At 50.7% G+C, this 14,223-nt stretch overlaps 1 protein-coding gene across 1 annotated transcript; it reads right to left on the minus strand.

Annotated features, from left to right (window-relative positions):
* Positions 1-8,181: 8,181 nt before the first annotated feature.
* On the minus strand, positions 8,182-13,170 carry LOC120656283 (protein NBR1 homolog). Its single transcript, XM_039934326.1, has 7 exons — positions 12,825-13,170; positions 10,248-11,431; positions 10,045-10,159; positions 9,724-9,954; positions 9,467-9,616; positions 8,707-9,372; positions 8,182-8,626 (listed from the first exon to the last, which is right to left on the minus strand). The coding sequence occupies exons 1-7, from the start codon at positions 12,903-12,905 to the stop codon at positions 8,522-8,524; spliced, it is 2,532 nt and encodes an 843-aa protein (XP_039790260.1). The 5' UTR covers positions 12,906-13,170; the 3' UTR covers positions 8,182-8,521.
* Positions 13,171-14,223: the final 1,053 nt, after the last annotated feature.

Genomic DNA, 14,223 nt, shown 5'->3' on the forward strand with positions numbered 1-14,223 from the left:
GCTACTTGAGATGGAGCAGAACAGATATATTGAGGACTGGGTCAGAGTGTTCTATGCCACAGCCTGGATAGCTCCTGAGCGCAGAGTCGTGCACTTCATGTTTGGAGGCCAGGTCTTTGGTTTGTCGAGGGCGACCATTGCAGGGATCCTTGGAGTCGACTTGGTCGATGTCTCCCTGCACGAGAGAGTATACGGAGATGCAGATCCACCTCGCAAGGCTATGATTGGCGGGTTTGCACCTTCTCACGAGGCGATCTCTCAGTGCTTCCGCCAGCCGTTTCCATCCTCGTATGCCAGAGTCCCCAGCTTGCTGACCCCAGAGGCGTACGCAGTTCACATGGCACTCCGAAGGACTTTGTTACCGAGGAGTGGCTACCCAGAGGGGTTCACAGATCTGCAGCAGTTACTGCTTCTACACATCCTTACTCACGAGCCATTTGACATAGTGGATTTTATTCTGGCTGAGATAGAGGATGTGATCACTGATGGGATGGGTGTTGTACGCCAGTTTCCTTATGCTCACTGGATCAGTTACATCTGCTCTATGATCGTGCCAGCTGAGTCACCCATCAGTGCAGTTTACCGTCAGGATGAGGCCCCCAGATTCCCAGTCTACCGTCCCACTGCACCACAGGAACAGAGGAGGGGCAGACAGGCAGACAGAGCTGCTATGGCACGGCTGTCAGCTGAGGTACAGGCCCGAGTGGCACAGGAGGATGAGGCACTTCTAGCAGCAGATTCACAGCTTCCCGGAGGAGATGATGAGATTCACTGGTCTGAGCTTGAGTCAGACTCCTCCGAGGACGACGAGTACTTTCCTGCAGCACCAGCCAGTCACGACCACGAGGCAGGAGGGTCCACAGAGCCACCTCCATCGTCACCAGCAGCTGCTATTGTCACAGAGTCCCAGGTGACTCAGCCGTCCGAGCTCACCTCTCTCCTTTAGCAGCTTGTCACTCAGCAGAGAGAGGATCGAATTGCACAGGAGGAGGCCAGGAGAGCCCATGAGGCTCAGCTTGCAGCTATTCAGAGGGAGGCCGCCCGAGAGCGTGCTGCAGCCGAGGAGCATTTTGTCAGGCTCATTGACCGAGTATCTTAGAGGACAGACGCTCAGTTCCAGCAGATGCAGCAAGGCATGATGGCGATGTTCGGAATGATCACACAGCTTTACACACACACCGGACTCGCCCCGCAGCAGCCAGGACTTCAGGGTGTTGGAGCACCTCAGCTTGCAGTCACACCAGCTCCAGCCCCCACTATAGCTCCAGCTTCTTCGACGACACCGGAGACCACGTTCTCGATGTCCGCACTTCTTTGGTCTGCCGGTCGTCCGCTCTTCTCGCCACTGCTAGCGACTATGCTCTTTCAGGACTCACTGTCAGTAGTTCAGTCAGTCGCCCTCCCCGTCGTACCATAGGCACCACTTTCAGGGGGAGGAGGAGGAGAGGAGTCTATACTTCCGCAGTCGACGCAGCCGGCAGCTTCAGCAGTCACGACTTCAGATGTTGACACTTCTTCTGCTGACCCGGTTACCACTTCTACGGACCCTCTCCCAGGCAGTGCCAGCACGAGAGCCTCCACGACAGCTACACCTCCAGTTAGCTCAAACCCACAGCTCCCGTCCGTCACCGAGGGTTCTCTGTCCGACGACGACGACGATGACCTGGACCGCTTCCTCGCCGTGCCGCGACAGCAGGACCCGTAGCTCGCCTTTTTGGTGCTTTGATGCCAAAGGGGGAGAGAGTTAGGGGGAGTTGGAGTCAGGGGGAGGGTAGAGCTAGAGAGAGCTCGTAGTTACAGGACTTTGAGGTTTTATATCTCATTTGATGTTAGTTCATGGATATATATATTTGACTCTTGCGTATGCTGTGTTTTGAGACATATCTATGGATTCCGTTTGAGCAGTTGAGCTCCTTGGTTCTTTTTCGAGTTTGTTTGAGTTTCTCCTGTTTACCTTTCTCGCTCTCTCGTTAATCTTTATGTTTGTGTTGTCATCAATCACCAAAAAGAGGGAGATTGTAAGCATCTAGGCCCTCTAGGTATGTTTCGGTGATTAATGATAACCATTATTGTGACTAATGAGTTTGTGCAGCTTAATAAAATATTATCGCTCATTGGATCATATGTTAAAGAGGCCCTTCAATTTCATTATTCAAAAAGGCGATCTTGGTATTCAACTCAAGTATATAACAAGACTAAGGATCTTTCTAGTCCTAAGTGTCACAAGGTTGAGAAGGACACTTAGGTTAGTATAGGTTTTATAGTTTTGTAGAGGTCGCACTATTAAGAGGGGTTAAGGGCAAGTAACTTGAGCATGGACATGGTCAATTAAAAATGGATGCACACTATGGTCACTCAGGTTCCTAGAAGTTTAAATAATTGGTTTTCAACTTATATCTCAAGAATATTTGGATTTCATTCAAGACTCAAATCAGAAAAGGCAAAATCAGAAAAAGTCTATACACCGTTTTAACCGACGACTCCAATTTTCAATATGTCGGTTAAACGCAGTTATCGGAGTCTAGACAAGTACATACATCGGTTAAACCGACGATATTTGAAATTAACGTCGGCGCAGTTGTCCAGAACGTTGGTTTTCTAGGGTGTTTCAAGGTTATATTCACCGGTTAAACCGATGATATTTGAAATCAACGTCGGTGCAATTATCCAGAGAGTTGGTTTTTCCAGAGATTTCTAAGGTTATACTCACCGGTTAAACCGACGATGGATTTGAGTTAGCATCAGTGCAGTTGTCCAGAGAGTTGGTTTTTCAGTTGATCAGTGGACAACTACACTCACTGGTTAAACCGATGATACGTCGGTTAATCTGCCCGAGTTATAACGGCTAGTTTTCCAAATGGGCAGTTTACATTCATCGGTTAAACCGACGATGACTTTTGGAGGACCGTCGGATTAACCGGCATTGCATACTTTTCTGGCAGCTTTTCTCCAACGGCTCTATCCGCGTGAGCTGCCTATATATACCACTCCAATGGGTCATTTTGAAGTCTCTTAACACCAGGCAACATTCATACACTCATACTATTGTTGAGAGCCACCTTGAGCTTCATCTTCCACACATTTGATCATTCAATCATTCAAGAAGTAGGACTAAGGACTTGAGTAGAGAGAAGCTTGTGTGCATCCATTCTTGGTGATCGGTTCTTGCTCAAGTGAAGGCTCTAGCTTGTTACTCTTGGTGATTGGCAGCACCTAGGCGATCTTGGTGATTGAGGTGTTTCTTCCGGAGCTTGCCAAGTTGATTGTGGGAGCCCGAAGAAGTTTGTACGTGGCTTGAGCTCCACCACGCCGGGATGGTGAACGGAGACTCTTAGTGAGCGCCCTCGTCTCGGTGACTTGGGAGGTGACAAGACTCTTAGTGAGTGTCACAACGTGGATTAGGGGTGTGTGCCAACACATCGACACCACGGGAAAAATCCGGTTGTCTCTTGCCCACTCTTTACTTTCAAGCACTTACTTTCATGCAATTATTCATGTGCTTGACCTTAGAGATCATAACTTAGCTCTAGCTTGCTTAGTTTCATACCTTATTATATCCTTTGTAGCTTGTGTAGTTTGCTTGGTTAGCCGGTTGGTGAATTGAGCCTTACTAGTATTGCATAGGTTAAGGTTGCTTTACTTTGTTTTAGAAATTTGAAAAATGCCCAATTCCCCCCCTCTTGGTCCATCGATCCTTACAGCGGTAGACCCAACAATCTACGCAGCAACCTACACCGCCTCAACCGGCACCTCGCCGATGGAACAGGTGAAGACCCCCCTCGGTCAGAGAGTCTACAAAGCGATGAAGCGTATCTGGCAAGAGATTCACAAAGCACTGTTAATGTCTTTTTCGTGGTATACTATACATCCTCGTTGGGCCCACCTGTCGGGGTCCAACACCTGTGTACGCGCCTCCCTTGCGCTATAAAAGGGAGACGCCTGTTAGAGAAGAAGAGGGGGTCCAAGAAAAGACTTGGAGGCAGAGGATAGACTCATCCACAGACGCAAGAGCAATACAACTCTCAGTGGACGTAGGGTATTACGCTCCGGCGGCCCGAACCACTCTAAATTCTCGAGTGTTCTTCTGTTCTTGCTTCATGAGAAGATCTGAGTAATCGCTTGCACTTCTCTAAGTAACCACCCTCTGGGATTAGGCGGGTGCACTACGCCACCTGGCTGTGGCCCTCTTTCTAGAGCCACAACTGTAATCATCACTCATCATTGCTTCGTTCCATGTCCATGCTCAGTTGCTCACCTTTGTTTTTTCAGAGCTCCAGTGCTCTGCCTCTACCTGCAGGCCGCAGCCACAGCCAGCAGGCCGCCTCCCTCTGCTCGCAGCTAGGCTGCCCGTCGCCGATGTTGGGCGCTTCGCGCTGGCCCCTAGCCGCCGTTCCGGTGCGCGGGGCGCGCTAGGCCACCGGCGGCGCTGCGCCAAGCACCGCCGTTGGGCACTCCGCGCTGGGCGCAAGGCGCTAGCCCCTGGCCCCTGCCCTGCCGGTCGCTGGCGCTGGCCCCTGCCCGGCAGCCATGCCGGCGCGCGCGCTAGGCCGCCGCCGCTGTCCCTGCCGGTGCTGGATACCGGAGTGCTGTGCCGCCACCCACCGCTGCCGCACCGTCGCCGCTGGACGGACGGGGGCTGCTGCTAGGATTACCAGGTAATGGAGGGAGTAGTCGACTGAGGGGTTTTTTTTTTGGAGAAACGGCTGGGCTGAGGTGGGAGTGGGAGGGGACCGGGGGATGAGTTTGGCCGGCCTACAAGTGTTGGACAGTGGTCTAATGGAGGCCAAGTTGTGAAGGAGATCTGAAAAACCTATTTTAGATTGTATTTTTGCATATTATGATACATATACATATACATACTATATACTATATATACAATTTTTTGCCAAAAATTTTAGGTATTCAAGAGAATACCATGAATACACATGGGGCCCGCCCCTGTTCTTGGAGGCGTCGTTTTCAGAGACCCGTCTCGGCCTGCGGTATTGCTGGTGTCGCCATGGTCGTGGGTAAATGGTGCGGCAAGGCTACCGGTGCAGGTGGTTAGCTCGAAATCGGTTGCCGAGCCCTCGTGGCGGCGACCAAAATTTTGCCGACGGACAGGGGTCTTCGCTTGGGTGTCGTTTCTGGTTGCTTGCAGCGGACCGCGGCGGCTAGCGTTGCTTGGCAGTTGCCAGTTCGGTGTGGGACTGCGTCGAAGAACTGTGCTCGCAGCAACGACACCACGAGAAGATTGGGTTTGCAGCGGACTGCGGTTGGTTGCTCTGCCTCGCTTGGCGACTTCGGTGTGGTACCTCGTCGAAAGATGGCGAGAACGACAACTTGGTTTAATGGCTTGATGGCAGATGCTGTATGCGCAGGTGGTGCAACGAGCTGCCGCCATCTGGTGGACGCGACTCTTGTTTCTGATGGGAAACTTGGAAACGGGGCAACACAATTATTCACCCCGGCAACGACTTTGTAGACGGATATGCGACTCGGAGTGCTGAGGCGGGTGTGGCGGGGGCCCCGCATGAGGCGAGGTGACAAATGAGGTGGAGTCCAACGGCGGATGTGGAGAGGACCCCGTGCGTTGTGTGTCATGGTGGCGACTGCGAGACATCCTATGTCTAGTCTGGATCCGGTAGTTTCACCCTATCGGATGGTGTGGTGTTGCAGCGGCACTACGACGGTGGGTGTCAGTGTCCTGACCCGACGGTCCGGCATCAACTAGTACGATGCTGCGTGATCCCTCACTCCGGATGGTTGATGCAAGAGGTAATACAGGGACGCACGAGTTTATCCTGGTGTGCGAATGCACTGTACTATCTTGCACCGGGGGTGCCTGTAGTAGGGGGTACAAGCGAGGCGAGAGAGGGAGGGAAGCTCCCAAGTCTCTGCTAGGTGATTGAGGCAAGTGCCAATATCGTGCTCCGGGGAGCAGGCGTGTGTGTGTGTGCTGAGGGCGAGGGAGGAAGAAGAAGAGGGAGATGATGATGATAGAGTCTGCCCCTCCTTTTATAGACACAAGGAGGGGCGGAGTACATGTACGGGAGGGGATGAAGTCACCGTTCCTCCCCGAATCGGGGGCGCACAGTAGTCAACTACTTTAGAAAGTACACTGTGGGGCTCTGGAGATCATGGCGCCGGGCGTGCGGTTGTCCTAGGCGGCGTCCTGACCTGGCGGAGATCGCGCCGGCGTCGCTGTGGCTCCTGCGGGCGTCGTGGCGTCTCCTGTAGAGGGTACCGTCCTCTGTGCGCGACGTGGCGGCGTCTCGAGGGTCTTGCAAGCGGGAGTCTTGCTCCGGTCAAGGCCCGGGCCGTGTTCGAGGGTTGCGCCCATGCCGACCAAGGGTTCCTCGGCGGGGAAAGTACGAGGGAAGTACGGGGAGTTAGCGGCACAGTGGTAATAACACTGCCGAGCACGTCGGGACTGGGCGTCGCAGGTTCCCACAGTGTCGTCACAGCGTCAGGGATGGCGGAGCAGTGACTGGAGTTGGCGGATGGGATCCCGGTCACAGCCGCTGTGCGGAGTGGTGGTCTGACGCCGTCTGACCCGGGTGTTGCGGTGGAGTTGTTGGCATTTAATGCCTCCGTACAGCGGGAGGGTGAGCAGACGGGTCACCAGTTCCTTCTGCCGAGGGGTAGCCTCGAGCGAGGCATAATTGGTCCTCTCTCCCGAGGGTAGGTTCGCTACCCTCGAGCAAGGCGGAGTTGGTTTGCTACCCTGAGGGTAGGTTCGCTACCCTCAAGTGAAGCGGAGGTGCGGGGTGTTGTCGAGGGCCTCGGCATGGAGACCTCGAGCGAGGCGGAGATTGCTCCGCGGGTTCGAGGGGGTGCGAATGGGCTGTACTGTAGAGCCAGGCCGTGGGCCGAGGGCGAAGTAGGCCTCTTTGAGTCCTTTCCTTCTGGTCGGGAGGAGACTGTAGGCCTTCGTGGGCCCGGTCGCTTGTCACGTGTTTTGCGTTTTAAGGGTGATCTAGTCCCCTGGTTAGGGTGCCCCTAATCATGCTACCCGACAGTGGGTCACGTATGACAGTTGCCTTCTTCGGTGCAGTGCGGTCTATTTTTTTTTTGTTTCCCTATCAACGCAAGGCCGTACCTGACGGTGGCTACAAGAGATGGAGAAGGTGGTCGCCGCATCCCAGTGGAGTGGTATGTAGTAGTGGGGTGGAGTTATCTCGTCCGTGTCGACGCCCCAATCCGACCAAGCATTGTTGTCTCTTGGAGAAATGTTGTGTGGCTTGCGTTGACGTCCCAATCCAATCCGTCAGCGTTGTTGTCGTGTGTTTTTTTTCTTTTTCCTGGTTATGGCCTTCTAGGGCTATTTCCTTGTTTTTTTTTCTTCTATATCAATAAAGACGCACTCGTCAAGTGTCGTTCGTTCAAAAAAATATAAATAATTCGTAGTTTCTACTGCTAGCTCCATGCACAAATAAGCAAAGAGCGCCACTCGAATAATGGAATTCTTTGCTCCACTTTTTCATGCTAGCTACTCCATGATCTAACCAAAGGAATGAGACCTCAACATTGCAGAATATGATGAAATTCATTAATTTAATGCATGGGGTGTCTAAAGGTTCTTTGAACATCATCAGCCTTTCATCCCACCAGATGATCCTGTTGTGGCACCAATAAGAGAACATGCTCACTACACACAATGTGAACACAGTTTCCTTTCAAAAAAAAAAGAATGTGAACACAGTGGCCTTAGAACTGGAACGGTGACGATATCCAGAAAAATCCTAACAAATGATATATGGAACAAGTAACCAGTGAACGAAATAAAAGAGTAAACTTGCTCACTCAGTACGCAATAATACCCCTACGAAAAACGTGTTTCCAGATTAATTTCCCAAAAGATAGATAGCACAAGCGATATACATAGAGCGCCTAAACAGCACAGTGAGAGAGCTGCAAAAAAATCACGTGCACGTTGTGATGAACTCGCTGAGCCCATGGTCCGGCGGGTGATGAAAATGACGCACGATGGGCCAGGCCACACCAGGAACGCGAAACGGGTTCATTAAAATGACGTAGAAGCATATGTTCTCAGCCCGTATCACCATCGTAACTGCTCCAGGAACACAGAGTTCCCTGAGCGCTGCTTTACCCCATCGAGACGGCGGCTAATCTCAGCAGTGAAGCAGAAACAAGGCACACAGATCATATATAATTCACAGGGGGCAAAGCGCAAGCACCGAATATACACATCCACAGTCCGAGCATCATATTATAAGTTCGCATGTCTCGGTAACAGATAGAAGGCATCACAGCCAATCCTTACAAGCAGTTCACCTGGCAGGGTAACTGCTTTCCTGAGGCGCTCAGCGCAAGTCATCGACACGACACCAGACACTACACGCACACGCACGACCAATATAAAGACGTCGCATAAACATCAACGGTTCTAAGGTAAGCAAGCTCTGAGACGTGATAGTGCTGCACGCACCGGAGTGGTGCACTGGTGCAGGCGTGCAATAGCCTCATTATTTACATGTAGATCATAGATAATTATGTGCACAGCACAGGCACACGATCTTCACTTGTCCTTCTTCTCCCTGGCGATGAGGTCCATCACAGCTCGCTTGATGCTTCCCCCGTTCTTCGCGAGCAGCTCCTTGTTCATCTCGGTATCGTCAAAACCCTGAAAAGCACCCAAGTTCAGAAGCATGACACAGTAGTTCTATGGGAACCATACAGAATTGACGCAGAGGCACATCTTACCATCTCCTCCAGCTCTGCAAGGAGTGGATCCCATTCGTTGACGCCACACAGATCATCAACAGACTGCTCCAGGTTGTAATTGTTCTGCCTAAGGATTTCCTTGTTCAGATCAATCTGCCTAAAGCCCATTTCCTCCAGCTCCCTCAGCAGCTTCTCTTCATTGTGATCATCTATGTCAAAAGGCTCAGGTGCTGTAGCACTAGCAACAGTTGGAGGCACAGGCATAGAAGCAGGGCCAGATACAGATGCAGATGCAGGTGCATGAGGAGGTGCAGAAATAGGCACAGCTGAAGGTATGATAGGCACATTAACAGGTGGTGAAGGTACAGCAGGCACAACAAGCTCAGGTGCAGGCATACTAACAGAAGGCACAAAAGCAGCTGTAGTTGCACTGGACATGGCAACATCAATAGTAGGGTTTGCTGGAGCTGCTGCAGGCATAGAGGTAACAACAGGAGCAGGCTGAGATTTCTTAGGCTCTGGAACATCGATCGGATAGAAGTGAAACTCTTTAGTGCGTTTGGCATGTGCACTAAGGGTCGTCTCAGCAGGCTCAACGTTCACATCAATTAAATTAGAGGTGTTTGTAATATTGCTTTCTGGAGGCAGATTCAGATTAATAGCTGCATTCCTGTTGTTGTCATTAGCAAAGGAAGGATCTTCCACCTACAGATGCAGTTACAGTTCAGAATTTAAGGTCAGAAAGGAAATTACTGAGAGTAAACATCTATATTTGAGGCAGCTTAGGTAAGGTAGCAACCTGGATGTGAACCCAAACTCGTTGACCAAATTTCTGACCAGAAGGTGATGCCAACCTCCAGTAAGCTATGTACCTCCCAGGCCTTGTAGGTGCCACAAAATCAACAGCGACATCAATCTCCTTATCCAATGGAAACCCATTGACCGGAATCTGCACAATACAAAAGCTCATAACTAAGAACTCACACATTTCTAGACTAATTTGCAATTCAAAACAGCAAGCAGAAATTTGGTCGAAATTTGAATATATATAGCTACCTCTAATGGAACAGAGGTCTGCAATGCAAACTGATCTCCACCAACCCAGACAAGCTGTGTGCCCAATGGCCACACAATAGACCCATTGTTATGCATGCGCCAAATCTTCATGAATGGGGTAGAAGGTGCCATCAGTGTTCCATCCAGGACAGTTACATCCAAAATGAAGCGACTATCGAGTTTCTCCCGTTTTGACTTCATGACAACCCGTGGGTGATGCACCTTTCGGTACTGAAGGAAAAAAAACAGGTTTGCAAATCAACTATTCTGCCAAGCAACTTTATCATACAAAAGAATAATCATCCAAAATGAGGTACTCACCGCATGAGGATCTCTCAGTAACCTGTGGGGTAAAATAGGCTTGTCTATTTTGGTGTACTCCATTTCATTTCCCATGCGATGGAAACAGGAATCACACAAATCATAGTCTTCTTTCCTGCGGGGCGAACAAGGAAGATATCAGATCTAACACCATAAAATACAACCAAGAAAACATTGAAGTATAAACTTATTCAAGGCCTTACACATTAGATTTGTAGCGTGGACCGACAATTGGTTGCACTCCACAACCATCACACTGAATCCATCTATGGAGACTACGTGGCGCTGAGTTCTCCATATTACCAGACACATCTCCATATGGATGCCCAGAAGACAAGAGGCGGCCTGGATAAGGAAAATGTGGAGAAGGTCCATAGCCTGGGGGTGCTTGAGGCACTGCTGCAGGTGATGCATAGGGTACTTTATACATTGGGATGCGCCATCTGGAATCACTAGTGACTTTTGCATTATCTGCAGATTGCCACTGGAGTGGTTGGCTTCTCCGTGCGCAGAACCATTCAGGAACACAAGGAGGGGGCGGAGGCGGAGCATGAATGGGAGCAGAGGACATAACAGATTTGCCCTTACTTTGAGCATCAATCTTCCCTCTGCAAACAGATTTTTCAACTGAATTGCTGGGGAACAGCAACTCCTCAACAGATGGGTACATTGATGGTTGTTGACCTTGAGAAGCCCCAGCACTAGGAGCAGCAGGAGCAGGAGCTTCCTCTAACACACTCCTAAGACCCAAACATGCCTTAGCTTTGGGTTCATCTTTGTTGGCAGGAGCCTGCGTCTCTGTCACACCACTAGAAGAGCTGGATGACCCATCAGCATGTGCATCAGATGCTCCATTGCCACTATTACTTGGTGCCATCATTTGCACAAAAGGTTTCATCAGCTCAGCTAATGGTGGTGGTGCCGCATCAAGTACTTCATGAGAGAGTTTTGCAAGAGCATCAGGAATTGGCTCTGGGATAGACTTGAAAGCTTCACCAATAGCTGATTTTATATGTGCCAAGCTTTCTTCCTGAGCAGGCTTCAAACCTTCAATAGCTGAGATAATTTGGGACAGTGGATCCTGAGGAGTGGACTTCGTAGGTGTAGTAGAATTTTTCTCCTTTTGTTCAGTTGGTTGACTTTTCTTTAGTTGAACAGTAATCCTCAGAGGGTTTAGTTTCTGACGCAGAGCTGCATCGCTCAGGTCATCATCATCATCTAGCATTACAGCATCACCATCCTCATCGATGTAAGTCAGAATGAAGTCGGCATCTGGAGCAAACTTAAAGGCAGTGGCTATCTTTGCCCGTAGAGCAGATAAATTCATGTCGAAATGAGCTCCATTGACACAACCATAAAACCTCTTAAGTGTGTCACCATATTTGACCTGAAATGTATCAAAGAAAATCTGATAAGTTACAACTAAAAAACACACTCACATAGGCAGGACTAACAGATAGAATATCAAATCAAAACAGCGATATGAGAATAGCCTATGCAAGAATATAAATCACAAGTTGGGCCGTTGGGGACATGAAGCTCGATCTGTTGAGACATAAGCTTCTAGGAGCAAAAATTTAGAAGATTTGCGATGTTTCAAAATAATAAAAAGGACATTAGCTAAACAAACTGGATAAACGTTGTGGAAGTGCCATAGAAGAGTATGGAAAGAAAGGACGGCTCAACAAAATTGAAATGGTGGAATTGTTTAGTTGAAACGAAGTGATCTAATGGAAGAAACATGTTACACCTTACTGTAACCTCATGATGCTATAGTCAATGTGTAAGGCTATTCAATCTTATTATTTCAACCTATTCCAAAAAAAATACATGTATCAACCTTTTCATTAGGTCCTCCAATCCAAGATCATAATGACAAACTCAAACTAAAGCAAGGAAGCAAGCAATAGGCATAGCTGCTTAGTACTGACAACCGACAGAATCTATCTTCTATTCTGACTAAAACACTTATCCTTTATCCTGGTTCAATCCGAGAACTGACATGGAGCACTATACAATGATATACCCCGAAGGCACTACGAATTGTGTGGGGGATTCTCTATACATCATGTTCTAAACACATCTAATTTCATCAGAAAGTAAACAAATCTCAATCTGAATAATACACAATACAGAACTATAACTAACGTGCCCAAAAAGTATAATTGTACAGTGGATAAAGAATTTGAATCTCAATCTGAATATAAAGCGAGGAACCGTCAATAACACTATAAAAGTAAGATTAAAATATCACACAACACCAAGTAGGGCCCAGATTTCATCAGGAGATTACCCTCAACGACACAGGCAAACATAGTACCGTCTTGACTATCATTTACTATCAGGCAACGCTACCGACAGATAAATCGCTATCCAAAGCCGTTTTTTATAATAAGCACGCACAAAGAAAGTCAATCTCCATAGTCCATGGCCTCACACCACAAAAGCATCTTCACTGAAACTCCGTAGCCTACCAAAAAAATTGTTCCTTGAGAAGAAAAAAATCTACACTAACAAAACAAACCGCAAAACCCTAGCCACCATCGGGGTTTCCATCGATCAAACCCCCAATCTCCAAGGGCCGATCGACGATTCAACACGGAAACCCCCGACCTCCGGCCCTCCCCACAAAGATCAAACCGAACCCATGAACAAATGCGTTGGTCTTTTTTTTTTTGATAAACAAGGCGGTGGTTCCCTACACCTCCCGGCGCAACCGTGACCCCTAAATCCCGCAGAACCCAAGCGCGAGACCACAGATTTTCGGCCGGGTGCCTCACCTTGAACGTGACGTCCCACGCATCGGCCTGCGGGCCGAAGGGGAAGAACGTCGGCGCGACCGGCGAGCTCCGGTCCGACATCGCGTCAGGGGGAAACCCCCGCGGGGAGGACGAAGCGGCGGGCGATCGGGCCGAACCCTAGCGGGGTCAGTCGGGCGATCGATTCGGGGCGAACCCTCGAAGCAACCGGAGAGAGGGGAGGGAGAGGGAACGGGTGGGCGGGCTGCGTAGCCGTGAGCCGCAGCGGCGGGGGTGGTGGTGGTGGTGGTGCGGGGAGCGTGTCGATGCGGCCAAGGCCCGGACTCCGGAGCCCCTCTTATCACGCCTCGCTCGTTTGCTTCCAAGCGAAGGGAAAGCTCTCTAGGGGGCGCCGTTGGGGGGACTTAGTGCCGGGCCCCACGCGTCAGCGAGCGAGCCTCCGGTCGCTTTCCCTGGGTCGAGGGGCCTGTCCGTAAATTTCGAATCCGCCGGGGGGCTATTCAGCTCGCGTGTCCTGGTGGGACCCATGCATGGGGTATAAATGTCAGTGAAGGTGTATGGATAAGGTTCTGGAATTAAAAATTGCGGCTGGATCCTGCCATCTTCTTTGGGCGCAAGTCGGGATCTCCTGGCCTGGTGCCTGGTGGACTCCGCGTGCTACCGACGAGACACTGGCAGGTGGGTCCCGTTGGATTTTGTCGCTGTCGCCGTGCCGGTGAGGAGACAGGGCGAACAGTCGAAGCATTTATTTGGCGTGACTGGACGAGGCGTGTCAGGGTCAGAGTGAGGGAGCTCTTCTTGCCGTGCAAGATGGGTGTTCCGCTGGATGCTCGGGCTAAGCAATTGACCGCCATTTAACTTGACACGCGATCAGTTAATCCGCCGTTTCCTTCTCCCTCCCCATCTGCTCCGCACGGCCTCGGGCCTTGCTGCCGCTTGCCGCACCACCTTGTCCGCGCGGCGCCTCCCCGGCGGCCCGGCTGGCGGTCGCAGCCTATCCAACCGCTTCCCGCCTCGCCCAGCCCCTCCGGTCCTCGTGTGGAGTGTGGACTGCTGGATCGCGGAGTCCTCTCGGTGTACTGAGCGCCCCGCCGGCGGCGTCCGCAACCTCATCCCCGCGTCGGCGTGAGGACCGGTCCCGGATTCCTGCCGCTTGGAGACTCCATCGATCCATCGACATCTCGCTTGGCTCCCACGCGGGCAAGGCTCGCAACCATCGGTCGGCACCCCTCGCATCGTTCGCTCGCAGCGGACAACAGAGCAGGAGTCAGGAATCCATCATCCGCTGCTGCCATCACCTTCAGTGCTCCCTTCGTCCGCCACAAGAACATCTTCTGGCCTCCATTAACCAAATAGCTTCCAATCAAGCCGTGTGCATTCTTGCCTGTGGAGCCGAGACACCATGTGCCCCATTCTCCAA

The sequence above is a fragment of the Panicum virgatum genome, chromosome 1N (assembly GCF_016808335.1).
Source record: "Panicum virgatum strain AP13 chromosome 1N, P.virgatum_v5, whole genome shotgun sequence".
Lineage (NCBI taxonomy): Eukaryota > Viridiplantae > Streptophyta > Magnoliopsida > Poales > Poaceae > Panicum > Panicum virgatum.